Source organism: Epinephelus moara, chromosome 14, assembly GCF_006386435.1.
Source record: "Epinephelus moara isolate mb chromosome 14, YSFRI_EMoa_1.0, whole genome shotgun sequence".
NCBI classification, from domain to species: Eukaryota; Metazoa; Chordata; class Actinopteri; order Perciformes; family Serranidae; genus Epinephelus; species Epinephelus moara.
The window spans coordinates 25827883-25849743 of NC_065519.1; the positions used below are offsets into that span (position 1 = coordinate 25827883).

Consider the following 21861-nt stretch of genomic DNA (forward strand, 5'->3'; position numbering starts at 1 on the left):
CCACTGCTCCTCACTGCCCGGTCTGGGATATGTGCTGCGTTCAGGTGCTGCCGGGAATGCAGGGGAAATTACAACTTCGGCACGATCAGGCAAGCCCTAGAAAATGCTAGACACATATGAACTGGAAATACCTATTGTTTTATTAATATTTTATTCAAGTAATTACGTATATATATATTTTTAAATTGTACATGCTTATTGAAACTAATTCTCTAATAATTTCCATGGTGCATCTCCCCTGTTTTGTCAAAATAACTCTATATGTTATTAAATATATTTATTGTGATGATTACTATAAACTTTATTTAAACAGGGAAGGCCACTGAGAGCAAGGTCTCCTTTACAAGGCTGACCTGATTGCAGTATATATAAAACCGTAAAAGCACAAAATGACAGTATGCATTAGCAAATTATAAAACAGTACAAGAATACGAAAGCTACACACAACTCATTTCTTTACAGCCAATTTTAGACTTTTTCCCCCTTACGAAAACTGCTTCAACACCCAACAATCTATGTTATTTCCCACTTTAGTCCACGGAAGTAGGAGTTTACGGCGAGCACATGAACGTAGCGCATGATGTTGGTAGTTTCTGTGTGTTCACCGCCCTCATTTGAAACTGGAGGCGTGTACAAAACATACAATGTGCTGCCCAGTTTGTATTTTGTTGCTCCTGAAGAAAAAAAATATGCAAGAATACATATTATGCTGTAAGTATACAGGATAAGCTGATTCAAATGGCACTGTCTGCACAGTTAAATGGCAATGCATAATTTTGCACAATCTTATTTGTCTTAATTCATTGGTAATAGCACACTTGCAATTCCTCTCTGACATGACATTAACTCATTAGTGTGATAATAGCTTTTTTCAGTCATATGTAAACTGACCAAGATATTATATGTCAGTAAAACATTAGAAGCAGCAGAGACTTTGTCTTTAAACTAAACTGAATGTGACTCACTGCTGCTCTCTGCTGGTAATGTTTGCAAGTCATGTAGAAGCAGGCTGCACTACTACTAGATTTCTGTTTTTACTGAAAAGAAAACCATTACAAACCTTTTTGACTGTGATTTATGACCATAAACCATCATGTTATTTACTTACTCTGCTGAAATGATAATATGTGTAATACGATGTAGACCAGCAATAGTGAGAACAACTGTACAGGTTTATTGTGGGGCAACATCCAGCTGTTACACCAAAGAAGGCACATCAGGTAGAGTATTAGGGAATATCAAAATTAAAAAAGGACCACCAAAGTTGAAAGAGTTAGGGGTTCTTTTGATGTATTGCTATTATACACATCATACATGTTGGAGCTCGTTTGGTTATGTAAAGTTTTCAATTAGATTTACCATTATGGTTTGTGACACTGAGTAACCTTTCCTGGCTTATTGTTTCATTAACAATCTAAAACACACCTTGCATGAGAGAGTCCCAGCTTTTCCCATCACCCCATTACTATACAGCTGGAAGCTGTTGCACATTCTGCACTGTAATCAGCTGCAGATTAAAGCTCGGCTGTTATTAAACCTGGGCACGGATCACTTTGCTGACAGGCAAAAAATACTGGAAGCCCCAATACTGTGCTATACAACTATTTGTTCTGCTTCTCTTCTTTTTCTGTTCCAACATGCTGGTTTCTTTGCTGGTGGACTGAGCCAAGATATATTATAAATAAAAGGACATTTCTTCACTGTAGCTTAACCGAGTAATGTGGTAATGACTGACGGGTGGAATGCCGGAGGTAAGCTTTCAAAGAAAACCTAACAGGAAAGTAGTGAAAATGAGCTTGATTAGCCCACAGAACAAAAATAAGTAAAGGTATCTCTATAAAACACTGCAGGTAACTTAACTTTTACCACCAGAGCAAACATTAAAACACACAGTTTTCTCAACTTTTTTGGAGAGTGTGTGGAAAATACAACCCATTCGACTCTTAGGTGACTAATGCCCCTTGAAGCATTTACTTTTAATCTCCTCCAAGACAAGATATACTGTACAGTATGTTTGTGTACGTTGTTGCCAGGCATCACAAACATTTCTGACTGCGGCAAATGGGAGTCAGAGTCATGTTAAGTTCTCATGGGAGTGGGCTGGATTGAAGGGGATCTGGGTGGTGTGGAATTCAGGGGAGGTCCTCCCTGATAGGATTAAGTGAATCATGGGATTGCTGTGAAGGTGAGGTGGAGGGATGGAAGTGGTGTACAGTCTGTTGAGGAGGAGAGGGCCCAAGCTTAAAGGCTGAGAGAGAGGGAGAAAGGCCTGAGTATCAGATTGAAAACTGGAAGAGCGGTATTGGCTACTGTTGTCGCTTTAGGCTAGAGTTACAGATAAAGTTAACACTTCCTCATACAAAAGGTCACCTTAGATAATCTCAACGACCAAGCATCGGAGCAACTTCTTTATACATAGCTCCTAACAGTAAAATAAAGACTCACAAAGATAAGCAAATGCTGCGTGATATCGTTTGTATTCTGAATCAACATTTATTCCAGCTTCAAAATACAGGAAGTCCAGTTTTGGCACTGTATATTATTCTGGGATCTACATAAAGGTCGGGCTAATAATTTTGTACCAACAAAGGCAGGCACATGAAACATCAGCACAGGAAGTTATCCACTTCACTATCTAAGATGACAGGATATGAACAGATTGTTGATATAATACAAATAAACCCACTTCCTGCCCCTTACAGGTTTGCTCTGAACACATGTACTGTAGGAGAGGAAATGTCACACACAGTACCTTGTAGCTAAAACACACAGTTTGACACAATTTCATGTGTGTCACCAGATACCCTGCCCCATGTGTGTGGCCATATATATTTATATATTTATCACACAGCATAACAACATCAGAGATCCTGCATGTTATCTGTTATGACTATAAGCAAGGGCGTATAATTAATTTCAACATGGGGGGGGGGACACATATATGAAATGCAGGATTTGGGCGACAGACACTTGATTTCCTGCATTCTGGTGATTTTCTTTGCAGCAATTTGTGCTGTAAATGTCTTTAATTTTGTCAAAAGAAATCCCCCACCCGCAAATCAACACCTGTGACTACAAGCACATGTTTTCAGGCCACAGCTGTGCAAAAACAACTCATAATGAAACTATCACCACCTTTGGGCTCGCAACACATTCATGTATTTTAATGTTGCAGGGTGGAGTCTGTAATATAAAAGGTGTCATAGCACTGCTCTTTCTCCATCTCTTCAGGGCACCAGATCCTAGACATTAGCATTGACACGAAGATGCACCCTCACTGTGTAAAGAAGGGCTTTCGGCTGATATAAAGAGAGCAGTGTAGTAACAGACACACAGAGGATCCTGTGTGCTGATCTTGTTGCTGGGGACTTGAAGGGAAGATGAAGCTTATAAACCACTATACGTTCAGACAAAGACTTTAATGTAGATGACATTGACATGTTCTCTATGTAAAATGTTTTCTGCAGCTGGCTCCCATCTAATATGCAGAACTGAATCCTTGATCTTAGGGTCAAATAATGCATATTGTTGGGGTTTGAACAGCATTAAATGGAATGTATCCCTCTGTATAAAATAACAGCTGAATATCTTTACTACAGTGAACATTAAAAGAATAAAAGTTGTCGAACTGGTATGCTAGTTTAACTTATGGGGCATTTTGTGGGGTTGAAGGGACAGTAGGTCTGGCGTTGAGGTACTCCAGAACAAAAATCTGCAGGATCTTGTTGAGGTTCTGGATGGTGGAGCGATCCAGGTTCTGCTCATTGTCATCAAACGTGTGCCACACAGATGGAAAGGGGGAGGGTATAAGGTGGAGGACGCGTACACCTGACAGAGAAGCACAGGGTGAGGATGACCAAAAAGAGCTACACAACATATATATCATATTTGCTGCAGATGTGCTACTTTGTGTGTTTACCTCTGTTTAGAAATGGTACATGATCATCTAGTATGTGGCCAACAGGGATATTGGGCCAGAAATATTGCACGCTGTTAGGATGATCCACCAGCTGGTTCATGGAGTGTAAACGCCTCTCTGAGGATATAAGATTGGAAACAGAGTAAAAAAAAGTGCAGCTGTTAGTTCAGGTTAAAGAAACAACAAACATCTTTATTACTTATTAATTACTATGGATTTGCTTAACCCATTTTGATTGACAGCTTTGGAAACATAAGCAAACACACCCTACAACTGTCATCACATTTTGATTCAAATGTTGGTAAATCCTGATTGGTGCACAGAACTGTCTGACATCACCTTTTTCAAACAAAGCCCCACCTACTTCAAAAAAAAGTGGGTGAAGTAAGGCTAAAAACATCCGACATAAATTGGTCATGTTAAATAACCAAAGCTATCCTAACATTGTCAGACAATATATGTTAATGTGGCACCCTGTCGCACCTTAAAAAGCTGACTCAAAAATGAGCAATTTAAGATAAAAAGAATCCACAATGCAATCATAACTGCACGACAGTTGCAAAGAAGTGCAAGAAACGATGTGACAGATGGCAACAAATTGACTGCACAGTTGCAACATTGGCCTCTATGAGGATTTACTGGTTTTAAAGGTTCAGTCAGGAAGACTTTATGTTTGCATGCTTAGGCCTTTTAAATCTCATACCATGAGTTCCTCTGCCGTTCATTCCTCGCTCGACTGCATATTCACAATGTCTTGCTGTCATTGTTTGGGGCTGTCAATTGAGATATCAGCTCTTCTATCAGCTGATCACATGTAACCAACAGCACAGCAACACACCTTCATTGCTAGCCTTTAATCTTGCTGCTGTCTTTTTAAATATGATTGTCTTTAATGAGCATAGAGTGAGTTCAGGCTACATCAGCTGATCTCAAACAGCCCAGTCAACTGATGGAGCAGCTGATAGATCACATGATTCCTTTCTATGCAACCAATTGGCGAATCTCATTCAGGGCGCCCTATTCAAACTGCTCTGGCCTGCCTACTGTTGCTGCTTCCTCTGCAAGCCGCTGTGCAACCCACCTCCACCCCAGCTCCTCCTTTTCATGCTGTGTCTGACTTGTCAATGTCATTTCTGTTTGTCACTAATGCTGCTCTGTTCTGTTCCTAGGGGGGTCTTTGCTGCTGCTCTCCCTGCCTTATGCTTTCCATGCAGGCGCATGTAAGGGCAGGGAGGTTTACTCTCTCTGCCTCAGGCTCTCCTCATTTGCAGGTGGAAGGGCAGAGAGGTGTGCTCTCTTTTTCTAAAGGCTTTCCACGTAGGCACACAGAGGGGCAGAGAGGTGTGCTCTCTCCGCCTTAGGCTTTCCACGTAGGCGTGTGGAGGAGGCTTTCTGCGTAGGCCTGAGGAAAGGCAGAGATGCCCCAGAACAGAGCCATGCCTCCAAATATAATACTACAAATGGAAATTAAGTTTTCTTTGACTAAAGTGTTCCTGACTGAACTGCTTTTAGTACATTCATGCTGTAGTTGTGCGGACCCTTCACCTCCCCATCACCACCTAGGCATTGCAGATTCATCAGCCTCATCAGCCTATCAGTCTCAGAACAGTCATCTGCCACCTGTAGAGTCTAAGCACCAAAGTCTTTATGTCAACTATCATCTCTACTTCATTAACCTGTCTATCCTAATTGAAATGACTGGTGTGGTAATAATCATTGATTAAACTGATTTATGCTTGTGACACACTTTTAAAGTAGACAGACCCACAGAGTGTTTATGATAATAGTAATAGCTGATTATTCACCAATGCTCTGCAGTCTGGAGAGCCAGTGTGTAGTGCTGGGGAACTGGTTGCCGAAGCGTGGGGTAGGAGCCCCGATCAGGTCCAACAACACAAACAGGTCCTGGAGGAGAAGAAACAAGAAACAGGGATGAGAGGGGTTGATGCTGGTGAGCTCTCATGAGAAACTCTCCACACATCCTGAAGATAAGTTCCTGACAGGGAGCCAGTTCCCATAACAATCACACCTCAGAGCCCCTGCTTTGAGGTGTGGTGGTGCAACACTCTGACATCAGTGCTCCGTGTGCACGCTATCTCTGCAACACACACAAATCACACCCATGTGTCTGCTCTGTAAGATACTGTTGGCTTTATCTCTGCCCGTCCACACAGGAATGCCTACATTTGTTGATAAACACTTGCACTATCTGTCCATGGTTAGGATAAAGCAACTAAATACCAATTAACGTGACATCTTGTTATCATAGCCTGTTTAATAAATCATGTTTGATATCAAGACACCCAAGCCTCCCGGATGATTGAATGCCTGGCTTTGTGATTTAGGATTTCTTTGAAATATAAAACTATTTAAGAAATGTACCTCCCTTGTTAGGATGTCTGTGTGGGCTGTGTGTGTCAGAGGAGATCAGATTGTGCTGAAATTGATGGTGGTTAACAAAGGGACCATCCTGAGTGTGATTAAGTGATTGTGCTAATCTTAGGTGGTTTGGGCAGAAAAGAGTGAGTAAAGAACTGTGGCGTACCATGCCGTGCAGTTGGTTGGTGTCCGTGGCTCCTGCGGGGTGTGGGGTGGTCTCCATCTTCTGGGCTAGGTGGCGAGAGCCATAAAGAGAGTCTGTTGCGCTCCACCGGAAGAGAGCCTCCTCGCCATCAAAGAAGAGCAACTGCAGGGTCAGATCAGGACTGGAGCTCTGCATGGGAGGTAAAAAGAAGACAGTCAAGGCATTATCAGGGATTTGCTGCCCCCTAGTGGTTCTCTGATTACAGTGACACAAAAACTGTGAGGTACTTTTTGTGTGGAATATTCCTTTTTAATGCTGTAACACCCCTAAAGTTTGCTTCTGTAAGGTTAAGTTTACAGTTTCTTTTATGTCATCTATCAGCTACAGCACTGATTATGTGTCTACCTCCATGGCACCTAATGTATTTGCATTCAATGTGATTCCCGCAGTGACCTTTGTGACAGACAGCTGAGTCTGATAAACACGTCCCTTGGCTGACCTCTCCCTGTCACAGCCCTCGTCACTGTCCACCCAGTAGACAGGGTCTGAGCTCAACTGTGAAACAGGAAAAGGGCAGAGGAGCAGGCTGCATGAATACTAAGTGTTTTCAGTATGAATCAACTGTTTGTGGAGCAATTAAGCATTGTTGTGGTGTCATATTTGTAATAATTCACATAAAAACAAGCACCAATAAAGATAGCTTTTGCACTTAAACTGCTGTTGTTGCCAACGATGTTGCATTTGATTAGAATTTTGTTCATGGGTGTATATTAATTAGACCCAATTTGAAAAAAAAAAAAAAAATACACTTTAGATGTTGAGAATTTCCTTAGGCCCTCACCTACAAAGTGATACGCACATTTTCCTTACACAAAATGCATAAGAGATGAGGCTGGCAAAAATCTACACCTTTCCTATTGTCAACAAATTCTATGAAAGTAAAAATTGATCCTAGGCCTGTCATACTAATTCCATAATCAAGTTATTGAGGTCAGCAAAAAATGATGGAGCTCATGCCCATATGTTGTACAATCATGCCCGTTATGTTTACGTGAGTGTTTGTTGAAATAAGAATGTCACCAGCATTTTAGCCAACATGATGCCAGAATAAACAGCAGGATTTTCTCAGCCACTATAAGACTTGAACGCAGCGTTGTGCCATTTTTTCACAGTGTCTAAGCCCAATACATTTTTAAAAATCTCTGCTGACATGTTTTGCTAGACTCACAAGTCAGTCTTTAGACGCTTTGCTTAACTAAAAGCCGGAGATCTCTGATTGTCTGGTGGCGAGACTATGTTTTGCTGTCATTTCTGGCTGCGCTGCCTCTCTTCTTTTGTCTGTTAAGAGTTTTACAGTTATGGTTGTGTGGTTTTATTTTATTCTTGTTTTATTTATGTAGGATATTTTAATTTTTTTTCACATTCTTATTCCAATGTCCAAAGTTTGTCGTTATTTTAAAGGGTGTACTCGCATCATTATGCTTTTATATTATCATTATATAGGGGGCATAAAATGGTCTTAAAATGACAATTATATCAATTATCGCAATTATTTCTGAGACAATATATCATCCTACAAAAGTCTTTATTGTGACAAGCCTACTTGATCCTATTCACAAGTGTTTTCTGTGTAGCCGAAGCCGAATTAAGATTATTCATCTGTCACATAGAGCTAATTTTTTGCCTGGTAAAAACATATCAAAGAACCATAACATCACATTGAGTGACATTTTTCTTCATTATCTTTAACATGGACACTGCAGTTTGATTTAAAGTCAAACACACAGGGATGTGTATTAATCCGCAGCTGAAAGTAGTCCCTGACAAATGCACTATTCACTCTGGTTTGAGTTAGGCCTACATTTACTAAAAACTGCAGTGCCCTGTTGTTTTAGGAAATTACAGGTTTTTTATTTTTTATTTTTCAAAGAAACCGTACAATATATGTGACCTGTTTTTAAAAATGTATCTTTATGCCACAGACAGGTAAGAAAGAGCGAAAGAACTGAGACAGACTAATGCATGATTGGTTTTGGTCATTTCATGGAATTTGTTGACAGTAAGAAAAATATAGATATCACCAGCCTTATCCTTAAAACTACACTATTTTGCATTTCCACCCTAAAAATGCATTGTTAGTATCACTTTCTTTCCTCTTGCTGCACTCCAACACTGATTGTTTTTCATGTATGAGTGACATAGGGAAACTCTACATAGATGTACACCTAGTTCCTGGAAGTGTCTGCAACATGTTTGGGCTTGTTTTCCCCGGCGCTTACTGCCATCGGTCTTGTTGTTGTTGTTGTATGACTTGCCTGTGATTCATGAACTGATACCAATGCCTCTGCCCACACTACCACAAAAACTAATACACACCCCAAAATAGCCTGAGGATCACTGAGAAGCCTATCTAACGTACACAGGAGGGATTTAAGGCATCTACACAAAGAGTCACACACAGACAGATCAGTAATGTATCGTATACCCTTTAACTTATTGTATGTTGCAGCTTTAAGTCACATGCTAGGCCACCACCTTCTGAGCTTTCAGTTCTTCATCCAGGGCTCGGGCCAGCTCCAACATCATGGCGCAGGGGACGGCGGAATCAGTGGCACCTTGGAATTCCCTCCCGTGCCACTGTGGTGGGTAGTACTTGGAGTCGTAGTGACAGGCCAGGACCAGGCGGCGCTTGGCTGATGAGTTGAGGGTGGCGATGAGGTTTGTGAAGGGCAGGGGACCATACGGTGTTTGTGCCACAAAGTTATCCTCCGTCACCTCCCATCCTGCTCCGAGGGAACCGAGGGTTGTCTTGATATGCTGCGAACACACACAAAGATTACCTGCTAGTAAAGAGCATTCAGCCCATACCTCACCTTATTACCACCTTACTGATGAGCTGAGCCAAGTCTGTGGCAAATACACTTGTGAAACATCTCTGATTTAGACCTGTTGCTTCCAGTTTTTCAGGAATAAAACAGCGCTTTAAGATGTATTTCCTAACTACTTAGTTACCATGACATTGCCTATAAAAAAGCATTTTCCATGAGGTAAAAGTAACAGGATTTAGACATTTTTCTTTCTATTTAATATAAAACATGCGTATGTCATGAGGGGACTGCCCATTGTTTCAAGGGCCCATTGTTCTGAAACCCCACCAGTCTGAAAAAAAGTCCCATTGGACTTAAAGCCTATTTGCCCGTCAGCCTGTTATCCATCGATGGATTACTGAACAGGCATTCCGGGTCCAGACCCAGATGCCAAAATTGTCAGGGGCCCCCCTGGCCTTCACCTGCCAAATGTCATCCAAAGAGACGTACCAAACAGACAGAGACTATGAGAGCTATGAAAAACCACAAAAAGTCACAAAATAGCTGCAAAGAGACACTTAGAGATTCACAATGTCTATGAAAATGGTCAAAACAACCACAAAGTGACTCAAAACCACAAAAAAAAAGAGTAACAATGAAGTCTGTGTGTCTTGTTCCTGTGGAGGAGAGGTGGTGGGGCCCTCTTGCATGTCTGTGCTCATGGGCCCATTGTCTCATAATCCGCCCATGCTGTCATCCTGAAAACAAATGCCCACTGAAAATACACACTATCCTTACATTTAGAAAGATTTATGGCTGCAATCAACAACCCGACATGATGCAACAAGTAAATGACAAAATTAGCTCGTAACTGCTCTGATTTGATGCTCCTATCAACAGGACGACATCATTTGTCTGTGCCCTCCAGAACCATTACAAACCACTGGCTTTAATTAGGATAGGTTTAAGCACAAAACCGATTTGGTTAGGTTTAGAGAAAGGTCATAGTTTGGCTCAAAAATATGCACTTAGTTAAGGTTAGGGCAGCTTAAAATAATGGCAAAGATCCCTGGTTCTACCTGCAGGGAGAGTGTGGATTTTCGGAGCAATGGGCATTTGTTTTCAGGATAACAGGCTGTCAGACAAATAGGCATCTGATCCAATGGACATTTTACGGACTACTGGGGTTTGGTAGTAACATGATGATATGTTATCCTGCAAATAAACTCACCTCCTGAACGGCCTGGCTGCCTGCAGAACCTGGGTACCTGGTGACCAGCAGCGGCGTCAGGTCCCTCTGCCACATCTGCTCCAGGTCAGTGTGAGACAGGGCGGTGCTGATCTCATCTTGTGTTAGAGTGAGAGCTCGGTGGTGGAGCTGAACAGAACCAGAGGAAACAAACAAGATTAAATAAAATGGATGAGAAATAGCACTGGGTTTAATGGGATACTAAGGGAGGAATTAAGTGTGTTCAGAAAGGTCAGATCATTGTGATCTGTCTGTTAAGGCAGTGTTATGTGTGGGACATAGAGCATTATGAGGAAATACTGACTTAAATTACAGATGGACGGCTTCTTAGTATAAGAATAGGGAAGTCTTTTTCATGATGCATTTCAACTGAGCAACAATGTGGATGACACATATTACACAGAAACTGATTTTAGTGTGTCATAACAACCACTCTCTAGATGTGCCAACAGGGGATTTTTTCCCCTATGTCAGCATTTACGTTGCGGGACATCTGAAGAGAATACCAATCCAAAAAATTATTTTCAATATGTATCACTACCAACACAAAAACACACAAAGGAGACACAATATGATCTTGTGGTAAGGTTGATCCAAACATTGTGTTAGAGCCTACATGAGCTGTGAAGTAAGTAACACATGGACCAATTAGACCACTGTGAATAGACATTGATTGAATGGCTTCAGGGCTACTTTAGAAAAGCAAGAGTCTGTTGAACAAAGAGGTAGACAAGTGAAGATTGCTTGTTAACATGCTTACACTATTCACGGAAATCCACATGATATTTTAAAAAAGGACATCAACCACTGTGTGTAATTTAAGGAACGCAATATGGATTTGGAGTCAGGTTTCAACCCTTCGCTTCAATGCCCGCTCGATTACAGCTATAGGTTAAAAAAACATATTGATTATTCAATCCCATGGCTCTTTTTCATTTGGTCTCAAAGTTCACCTGCTGAGCACCGTGGTTGTCCTGGAAACAAACTGAACCGAGAGGAAAGGACAGAGAGCAGGAGGGAAAGAGCCGATGGGTAATACCAGAGCAAAAGCCTGCTTGTGTGTATCATACTCTACAGTAATAGGCCCTGTGGGTAGGTCTTAATTGGCAATGTAGAACTGATACTGCCAGTTGTTTTAATTAGCATTAATCAAATGTTTGGTCTTTTAAATGTTGGAAAATAGTGAAAAATGTACATCACATATACCCACAGCCCAGGGCGATGTCTCCAAACTGCATGTTTCGTCTGACCGACAGTCTACAACCCAAAGATTTTCAACTCACAATGACATAAAACGGCACATCAACACATTTGAGAAACCGCAACCAGCAAATTTTTGTCATTTTTGCTTGATACGTCATGTAAGTCTTCAGACTTTTCTGGGAAATCACAGTGGACATTTGTTTTTCCTCTTAACTGTCCCAGACGATAGGAAGGCCACATTCCTTAACACTGTCCACTATGATCATAGCATAAACATTCACTTAACAAAACCTGTTCAGGGTACGAGTTTGGCCCAAACGCACTGAGTCTAATTACAGAGTGGCACACACTGCAAAATATATAATCATGTGGTCACATATGCTGAACATAGTTATCCAAAGTGTGAGGGCTCACTGAGTTCAGAGAGGGTTAAAAGGGGGTCCACTTAAGGTCTATAAATACCAAGACCTGGTATTGGAGGATCAGTGAGGATGACTGTGCTGCCATAGCAACTAGGCAAAGAGGAGAGGAGAAGAAGAGCATAAATGAGGGACATGAATGGCCAGGCATACCCAGGTGCTTCTCAGGAGAATTACACAACAGTGCCGGGAAACAGACCACAGGGCTGCTGGAATATCATGAATGCATACATATGTTTTGTGTATCAGAACTGAATTTGGGAACTTATGGTTTTCTCTTTTTCACAAGGAGATAAAGGGAACACATGCACACACAGAGACAAAATATATAGAAAATAGGAGTGAGTATTCATATAATTTAACCAAACAATCCAGTATGTTACGTTTAGGTGTTTCAAGTCACCAAAAAAGTAAACAAGATATTTGGAGCATTCATTTGTACCTTGTCAAAAGTAGCTACATGACAATAAAACTGTAAAAATGCTGCACGTGTCAAGTTTTTAAAATAGTTTCACTTTTGGAGACGTTTTAGGTGTCTGTATATCATCCTGGAACTGGCAACAAGACACTAAAATGTAAATATATGCTCTTAATTCATTTTTTGTTACCTTTTCTTGTGTCCAGGGGATTCCATCGCTGCAGCAGATGAATGTCAGCCAGATGGCCGCAGTGTAAAACAAACGCATTTTGGAGGGACCTCGCTCAGCCATCGTTGTTGTCGCTCCTCTCCACAGTCCTGTCTCTCCCCTGTGAAAGCTTACAGATCATGTGAAAAGCAGGAGGGAGGACTCGAGGCTCTCTAACCCTCAGCGCGTCACTGTACTGCTATGCATGTGTGTGTGCGTCTGTGTGTAACCTACGTGTGTGTGTGCGCGCTTCATCCAATCCCAGGAACCACACGGGTATGACACAGTGACCCCATAATTGCTCGTTTTGAACAACAGTCCAACACACTGCATGCCGTCATAGGTCACAAGACATAACCCAGCTGGACCCATTATGTCTTCTCATTACTGGTCAGCGTTGTTATTTATGCAGGAACTTATTGAGAATTGGGACAAATCATGTCCTGCCAAAATAAGCCTTAGAATTATGACTTATTAACACACTAATTCCATTTCTGGGGTGAAACATTATTTTTAGTATGTAAGATAAATATGATTTATAAAATATTTTGATCTGTTTTCTTTTATTTATTTTTTTACTTCTTAATTATCCCTTGCAAGGAAACACCTTTTTTCGAGACAGTAATTCACAACTTTGTGTGTGTGTTTAAAGCCTTCAAAGTGTGAAACCAACAGTACGCACTGATAACACATGACATAAAAAGGTACAGCTACAGTCATCTTTGTTTTAAAATATATTTTTTATGAAAACGTTTGCCCTTTAAAGATGTGTCCTAGTTTTTTGTCAGCTCCTTCAGACTTCTGAAAACATCATTTAATCAGGCATAAAGGGGTTATACTGAGGACTCCTCTCTCACTTCCTGGTTTTCAACAAAGAAAACATAATATTATATTTCCCTTGGTTTCCAAAAAAAAAAAGACAATACTGCGCAGTTACTGTTAAGCCTCCTACTTCTTGATAAATTTATAAAATAATATTGCTAAGATAATATTTCTATATAGCCCTTCTAAATCAAAATTAAACAGGAATTATGGTTTAAAAATTAGTATTTTGATTATCATTAAGAGAACTCTCAAACCTCAAAATAGATAAATAAACAAATCAGTAAATAAAAAAATAGAAAAAAATAAATGTTAATATCTTAAAAAAAAATAAAAATGACTATTCACTGCGACTGCTGTGAAATTAATAAATATATAACTTTTTTTCCAACTCCATAATACGTCAACTCTCCAGCTCTGTCAGATCTTACGTCTGACATCCATTATGGAAGCTGTTAAAGAATAAATTAAATCACTGGGAGCTTGACCCATTACGAGGTTTTAATAATCAAGACTTTGATCTTTTAAAATATAATTTCCCAGTATAACTAAATAGTAAAAATTAGAGTGATACAGGAAGTCATGTTTTGCTTAGATCTCTGTGCAGTAAACAAAAACTTTAATGGAGTTTTTTTTCTTCTATTTTTTCCCCCCAAGGGTAAATCATTAGTAAAGTAGTAAATCAACTATTTGTTTACTTATTTAATTATTTTTTTGTGAAACACCACAGTTTTGTACGTCACCTACCACGTGGTTTCATCGTCACATGGCAAACCCGGAAGTGTGTCCCGTGTGTATGCATGGTTGTGGATGTAATTCATCCATGTCCATTTACCACAGTCAGCTCGCTAAATGAGAACAGTAGCGTTGATAACTGAACGTGTTTCCTTTCTCTGTAACAGCAGCAGCCATGGCTGAAGAGGTGTGCTGCTTGAAGGCACAGCTCGAGGCGAAAGAGAAAGAGATAGCTGCTCTGAAGAACAAACTAGCACAACTGGAAAAGGTACGAAAGTTTTACTAAATGCTAAGTTTAAAACAAGAGGTAACTTCTCGTTTGTTCCCATAGAAGTGTCTTCTCAAAATGTTGTCGCCTCATTTGTTAGCAGTTTAGCATTTATGGTGTAAGCTAGCTATAACGGTATAAAAGCCCAGTACAGGCTACATAACGTTAGCAAACATTGCTTATAGCCATTACACGTTTGGCAGCAGTAACAAACCATTACATTTAGACTGCAAATTAGCTTTTAAGGTCTACCTCATTGTTCTGAAGATTATGTGTAGCTGAGGGAAGATTTAACATTAAAGCACAGTCACACATAATCCCTGTAATAATACATGGAGCAGAGCTATATAACATGACACCTGAAAAACACAGAATATATGCAGGCATTGTTGTAGCTCCTTATGTCAGTCATCAGGAGGCACCCACATCCACTTTTGCAGGTGCTGCTGGGTACATATCTGCTAAAAAAGAGTATTGAGAAAGAGCATAATTGGGCATATTGTCCTCAAATGCATGTTATTAGTCAGAAGGAGTGATCACACAATACCCATGTGAATATCATATCAACACTAGTCTCGCCACCAGACAATCAGAGATCTCCGCCTTCTGATTTAGTTAAGCAAAGTGTCTAAAGACTGACTTGTGAGTCTATATCAACACTGCATTACAAGTACAGCATTGCAGCATGTATGTAAACCTAGAAGGCAGTGCTGTGTTCATAAATTCACATGCTTTTGAATGAACAAATACTGTAAATCAATGCTGCACCTGCAAAAACACACAAATGCCTTCTTATCCCAAAATGGAGATGGAAAGTTTTAAAAGGTCCAAAATAGTATTTCAAAAGAGAGCACACTTAACTCACTAAATCTTAAATGCTGAATAGAATATAAATAAGCACACTATAAGCCACTTTAATCCCTCCCGATGAGGAGCCTTTCCCAAATAGCTCCTTATGTGAGACATATGGGCTGTAAAGAGAGATATAAATGTAGCTCATTATATTATAGAGGCAGGCTGTTGAGGGCTGTGCTGCCACATGGCTCAGAGCTCCTGTTTAAACTTGTTATAATTCCTCCCCTGTGTCATATCAGAGCCATACCTCAGTGCAGGAGCTGTATGAAAAAGTGACACCCCTAACCCCCCTGAAAGCCAAAGCAGTCCTCAGCAATGAGGACATCATGCGCTACAGCCGACAGCTCCTTCTGCCAGAGCTGGGTGTGCAAGGTATGGATGGCTACAGACAGTGTTGTTCTGATGTACGGTACAGTAAGCAATCTGTCAAGTGAGATTCATGGCATGACTGAACACAACAGAGTGCATCTTGATTGTCTGCAGGTCAGCTAAAGTTATCACAGACCTCGGTGCTGATTGTGGGCTGTGGAGGACTGGGCTGCCCCGTGGCACAGTATCTTGCGGCGGCAGGCATTGGTGGGTAATCTGTTTGATTAATGCTCAGCATGAACTTGTGCCAAACAAATTAAGTCCTTAACCTTGAAAGAAATGTGCTGTATGGGTGTTAGTAACAATTTAGCTGTCAACGATTTGTCTTTTCCTTTAGGCATGGTCTAAAATTAGAAATCTGGCTCACCTCCCAGTGGCTGGTAAACTAAATAAATGTACCTGTGGATGGGGAGGTTTGCAGCCGTAATTATTCATGTCAGTTTCCAAGAAGATATATATCACACTCCCCATTTTAGAGCTGTTTAATGATTAAAATCAGGTACACTGAGAACACAAGACTATATTCACGGCAAAACTGAACGAAAGCAGATACAGAATTTGAGAAAAAGCAGAAATAACAAGAACTACAGACATAAAAGTGTCAGTCAAGTCTACCAAAATCACACTTTGTTACATTTGGACCCCCGTTACAGAGTTTAATCTTCATGGTCCGCCACCATTATCCATTTATTCTCAAGCCTCTCTGACTGACTTGTTCCAGGGCGCCTTGGGCTGCTGGACTACGACACGGTGGAGCTCAGTAACCTGCACAGACAGGTGCTTCATGGGGAGGAGAACCAGGACCAGGCCAAGGCGCTGTCCGCTGCCAATGCAGTTAAAAGGTGCTGACTGAGAAATGTATCCCCGCACATGTGTGCCAATTCTGCACAAACAGACCTGAAACAGAGACGTTACTGTTTTGATATTATTAGTAAATGCTCTCTAACCATGATAACTGCTGTGTTTCTATGTGTTTTGTGAGCATTTGGTTGCAATGTAATGCATGCTGGCGCTCTTCAGTCTCGCCACAGGTTATATTTGGTTGTGTATTTCTCCCCAGTCTGCAAATATTGTGTAAACATGTTATTTTAGCGACAGCTGTTTTTGGTGCCTTTCTCCCTCACAGTGGCCCTACTGTGGTTAGTACACACATTGTGCAGCCACGACCACATGAGGGCGCCATTTCTCTGACTAGAAAACAACTTGAACAGTGTTTAGGTGCTATGTCACACATACACTCTCTTGATTTAATTGAATATTAATGATAATTTACTACATGCTTACACATCCATACTGCATGCAACTTAAAATATAAAAGTCCAAGATGGTAATTTATGTCATCAAGATAACTTTAATTTATTTTTACACTGTTTTTGATAGTTGAGACAGACAGTAAAGATTAGGAGGAAGAGAGAAGTGCAACGGGGGCCATGTGACAAAGGTCCCATGTCCATTTTCAAATCTCACATGTTGCTGTTTGTGGTTTGTTCTTGCTTTAAGCAAACAACTGTTATGGTCCTAATATGCGTTTTGAAAGGGTTGATAAGAATACTAATCTGTTTGTTTCAAAGGAACAGTGTGTAAAATTTAGGTGGATTTAGTGGTATCTAGCAGTGAGAATTGCAGATTTCAACCAGCTGAAACTTCTCCCGTTTAAAATTCTGTCAGTGTTTATTGTTAAGGAGGTTTTTACAGGGCAGAGGTCTCCTTCTCTCCAAAACAAATGGACCCAGTGATTAAAACCAATTCAAACACTGAATAAAGCAGTTTCACTTTACAATTCAGTGTTTCTCAGATGCTGTTCGCCTTGTCAGAGACGGGCCGATAGCCCAGCACCTGCAATGTGTGCTGACCTTTTTTTCCTCTGATAACTTAAAACTCAGATGTTCAGGAGATTTTTTTATTGGGAGTCTAAATATCCACAGAGGGCTCTTCCTCTCCAGAACAAATGGACTTGTGATTTAAACTCGTAAAAACACTGAATAAAGCAGTTTCACTTAAAAAAAAAATCTGTGTTTTTTGCGACACTGCTTGTCACAGAGGTACTGCTAACTATGGTGGCCAAGGCAAAAATGTGAATGGCCCTATTTAGAGCCAGTGTTTATTTTGTCCGTTCTGTCCTGTAGAAACATGGCTGTGCAACATGGATGAGGTCCCTCCCCCTATGTAGGTATAAATGGCACATTCTAAAGTAACAAAGACATGACGACTCTCATTTTCAGGTGTTTATACACTGAAGAAAACATAGTTATTATATTCCATTTCTGCCAATATATCCCCCTAAATCCTACACACTGGACCTTTAAAGTTCTTATGATGGAGGACCAACCTCTTTGGAAATGAGTTGATATTTTTCAATGTGACTTCATGTCTGCAGGTTGAACTCAACAGTGCAGTGTGTTCCCTACCACCTGCAGCTTTCATCAGAGAACGCCTTGCAACTCATTCAACAGTATCCTGCTGCAAAACCCTCCACCTACATCTGTTACACAGACCAGCTTATTCCTTGTCATGAAACTACCCTGGAGCTGCCACACACTCAGTATTATTCAGGCCTGTGATTGCTTTTATTGCATGAATAGTATTTTAGATCTTCAGATGAGAGATGTGACTAACCATTAATGTAAACACCTTGACTTTGCTGACCTCATATATGACATTGTTGCTGATTGTTCAGACAACGTCCCCACGCGTTATCTGGTGAATGATGCCTGCGTGCTCAGTGGCAAGCCTCTGGTGTCCGCAAGTGCCCTGAGGATGGAGGGGCAGGTAAGGTAGAGAGGACTCTACATTACGTTTGTAATGCCACTTTATCAGCTTAAAAGCCTCCTTGTTGTGTGTTTGTGTAGCTGACAGTGTATAACTACCGTGGAGGCCCCTGCTACAGATGTCTGTACCCAGTACCCCCGCCCCCAGAGACAGTGACCAATTGTTCTGACGGAGGGGTGCTAGGAGTCGGTGAGTCTTGTCTCCTCACTTGCCCCAGAGCCATTAACTTTGTACAGAGTGCAGTCTGTGTACATGATAGTTGTTAGTAAATCTTTCCACTTTTCCGTAAGTTCCAGGGATAATGGGCTGCTTCCAAGCTTTGGAAGTCCTCAAGATCGCCTCTGGACACGGCTGTATCCTTTGGTTTTCTCGTCTGAGCTCCCACATTACATACAGTACCTTCCTTGGGCAGTTTGTTGTTTGATATCAGAATTTTCTGCCAAGTCATCTGGATAAAACAACTGCTGAAAGGGCTTTTATTGTAGCATTGTAAGAGATCTGAAGGGTGTTTTGTGCCTGTGTGATAAAATATAGCGAAAACAGACTGCTGACTCTGCATTTGCCATTCCTATGAGAACGCTTTGTGGTTAAGTGTTCTCATGTTGATATTGAGACACACATCAGAGAAAATACTTGCCCCATCCTGCTCCCTCTCTTGCATTGTGATGCCCATGCTAACACCTGGCCCTTATGCGTCAGCCAGGGAAGTGCTGCACTGTTTTCCTACGAAAACTGAATGTTGTTATGGTGCTCGTACACAAAAGGGGAGACATGCCAGCTGATTTTGTGAATCGAGCAACGTGATGATGTTTTTCACAAAGTAGTCTTTTCCTTGACCCGGCGCGCCAGCTTCCTGCGGACAGCAGCTGGTGATGTTTGACGCTCAAGATGCCAGATTCAGGTCCATCAAGTTGCGGCCCAAGCAGGCCGGCTGTGCGGTGTGTGGAGAGAACCCCAGTGTAACACAGCTGGTGGACTATGAGGCTTTCTGTGGGTCTGCTGCCACTGATAAGGTTGATCATAGGAGAGGGAACTGACAGGGTAGCTCCTGTTATGGAGTTGTGCACATTTTTGCAGGAGGTGTTTCTTACATCAACTGGATTTTGCCGTTTAATAAGACACAGTACATGTCATTATTCTCTAATCATAGGAAAAATCTCTCTCTGCCTCATTTTCCATGTGTTTCAGTGCCGCAAACTCAACCTCCTTTCCAGAGATCAGCGGATCACAGTACAGGTAGGGGATACACAGTCCAGAACAGTTGGCCGTTGCGTGACTCCCAGTATTTAGTGCTGTTTATTGTATGATTACTCACAATTTTCTCAGTTTTCATGTGCATTCATAAACTGATTACATCTCAGCGCTGACCCAGCCCCAAATGGGAAATGACTTAAAATGTGCCAGTGGATTTTCTATGGGAAAGAATAACATGTCCTATTTGGCAGTGAGCGCAGCAGCAGCGGTGGTGGATTGCATCTGTTTCTGGAGAGTTGGTGCTTTCAAAACCTGCTGAGTCATTAGGCGCAGAGATTGGGATCATGATTGATTGGGCTGTAATCGAGATTGTGCAAGGGGCTCCAGTTAGAAAGCAGTTTTGTTTCCTGTGATTTAAGGAAAAGCAGTTAAAATGTGCAAGTGCAAGTTTCAACATTTGCTATGACTAATTTTGGTCTCCCTGTTTAAGCTGTAGATATAAATCAATGTCTTTTCCCCAGAGATAAAGCCACACCTCTCTTTAATTAAAAAGTTGTTAGTATTTGTGCATTAATGACTGTTTTAATGTGATTCCAGGATTATAAATCAATAATAGACAGCGGAGAGCCCCATCTCTTGTTGGACGTGCGCCCTCTTGTGGAGGTGGATATATGCCACTTACCTTTCTCTCTCAGTATCCTTTTAGAGCTGAAAGCACAAAATCAATCTCCTATTTCCCACTTCTGTGTAATTGTTCTCCTTATATTGTCTCAAGACATTCCCCTTTCAAGTTTAGAGGACAGGAAGAGCGACCATATCCGATTACTCCAGGAGAGAATCAGCCAGTTGCAGCAGCAGATGGAGGGTGACCGCCGGCCTCCAGGTAACATGTCAAAACACCGTTTAGGCTCCGTACATGTTGTTTGAAATGAACAGGCACGTAGAGCCACTTGTGCATATTCACAGTCTACTGTGTGGTCTGGTACTGCAGGGGCCGCGGGCTTATTTTGGACGGCTAGTAACAGGTTGTAATGGGGTTGCTAGGTGACCCCTTTTCCAAAACAAGTATGGTCAACCTGAGCAGCTGGCCTGCTTTAGAGAAATGAATATGCAGAATGTGTATTTTGGTGATGCTCTGGATATTCACTGTGTTGAGCTTTCTTTATCAATGAGCTAAATTTAGCCTTAATACAATCTTGGTTTGCAAAATCAACTTAACTCAATTAGTCAATAAGTCTATTAATACTTTGAATCTGATGTAAATTAAAGGTATACTACGCAGGGTTGTCCGTTACTGTTTGTCAAAACACTTGCAAGCGGAAATGAAAGTAAAAACCAACCTCAGATTCACTCTCGTTTGACTTGCTACATTGCGTTATTGTGGCTCTGTGTCTCCTGGATGCCTGCTGCTCAGGATCTGGCACCTGCTCGCTACCTTTTTGTAATGCTCCGACTTCCCCTAAGCAATGTGGGGGTGCACGCCCACATACACAGAAAATAAGAAGACAGGCAGAGGGCACAGTCGCTGCAGGAAAATACACCGTCACACACTCTTAGTGGGTCATAATTGATGATTGAGAGGAAATACATATGTGTGAGGAAAATCCTGCATAGTATACCTTTAAGATCCACTGGTGTCACCACACTGATGTTTTCTCTTTACTGATTTTCTCCAGTGTATGTGATCTGTAAGCTGGGTAACGACTCTCAGAAGGCGGTGCAGGTTATGGAGAAGATGAGCGGGTCAGAGGTGGACAGCATCACCGTGAAAGACATCAGCGGAGGCCTCGTGGCGTGGGCAAAGCGAATAGACCCCACATTTCCACAGTATTAATCCATTTTAAATGTGTAAATAAACTCTGCATTATATTTGTCATCTGTGTTGATTTGTTTTCTTCTCTGTGTGCACTGAACGTGTTGCTTTCAGGTAAAATGGCATTACTGAACAGCAGAGTCTTACAAACAAAGTGTAACTGTGCACCAGTTCCTAAAATGTGTTGTGTAATCTGCTGTGTTGATCAGTTCATCTCCATGAGCTGGCAGTTAGATAACACGTAAGCATCCTTGCAAAATCCAAGTCTCCCTTCCTGTTTTTTCTTTCA

At 41.2% G+C, this 21861-nt stretch overlaps 2 protein-coding genes across 2 annotated transcripts; one reads left to right on the forward strand and one right to left on the reverse strand.

Annotated features, from left to right (window-relative positions):
• Positions 1-2468: 2468 nt before the first annotated feature.
• On the reverse strand, positions 2469-12980 carry qpct (glutaminyl-peptide cyclotransferase). The gene is made up of 7 exons (XM_050061898.1): positions 12730-12980; positions 10482-10628; positions 8979-9260; positions 6465-6632; positions 5725-5824; positions 3920-4036; positions 2469-3828 (listed from the first exon to the last, which is right to left on the reverse strand). Exons 1-7 carry the CDS (start codon positions 12829-12831, stop codon positions 3647-3649), a joined length of 1098 nt encoding a protein of 365 aa, XP_049917855.1. The 5' UTR covers positions 12832-12980; the 3' UTR covers positions 2469-3646.
• Positions 12981-14339: 1359 nt separating this feature from the next.
• mocs3 (molybdenum cofactor synthesis 3) lies at positions 14340-21633 on the forward strand. The gene is made up of 13 exons (XM_050062689.1): positions 14340-14572; positions 15667-15799; positions 15911-16003; positions 16518-16638; positions 18174-18248; positions 18448-18565; positions 18646-18754; positions 18856-18918; positions 19415-19578; positions 19754-19801; positions 20357-20453; positions 20535-20642; positions 21436-21633. Exons 1-13 carry the CDS (start codon positions 14480-14482, stop codon positions 21591-21593), a joined length of 1380 nt encoding a protein of 459 aa, XP_049918646.1. The 5' UTR covers positions 14340-14479; the 3' UTR covers positions 21594-21633.
• The last annotated feature ends 228 nt before the right edge of the window (positions 21634-21861 follow it).

Excerpts from the sequence above, each read along its gene's own strand:
- qpct (XM_050061898.1), bottom strand. The coding sequence starts at position 12,831 with ATGGCTGAGCGAGGTCCCTCCAAAATGCGTTTGTTTTACACTGCGGCC. Across the intron at positions 6,633-8,978 it reads AAGAACTGAAAGCTCAGAAG|AGCTCCAGTCCTGATCTGAC; the intron begins GTGGTGGCCTAG and ends CCTCCCATGCAG. Across the intron at positions 4,037-5,724 it reads CTCCAGACTGCAGAGCATTG|AGAGGCGTTTACACTCCATG; the intron begins GTGAATAATCAG and ends TTATATCCTCAG.
- mocs3 (XM_050062689.1), top strand. The coding sequence starts at position 14,480 with ATGGCTGAAGAGGTGTGCTGCTTGAAGGCACAGCTCGAGGCGAAAGAG. Across the intron at positions 16,639-18,173 it reads GCTGCCAATGCAGTTAAAAG|GTTGAACTCAACAGTGCAGT; the intron begins GTGCTGACTGAG and ends TCATGTCTGCAG. Across the intron at positions 19,579-19,753 it reads GGTCTGCTGCCACTGATAAG|TGCCGCAAACTCAACCTCCT; the intron begins GTTGATCATAGG and ends CATGTGTTTCAG.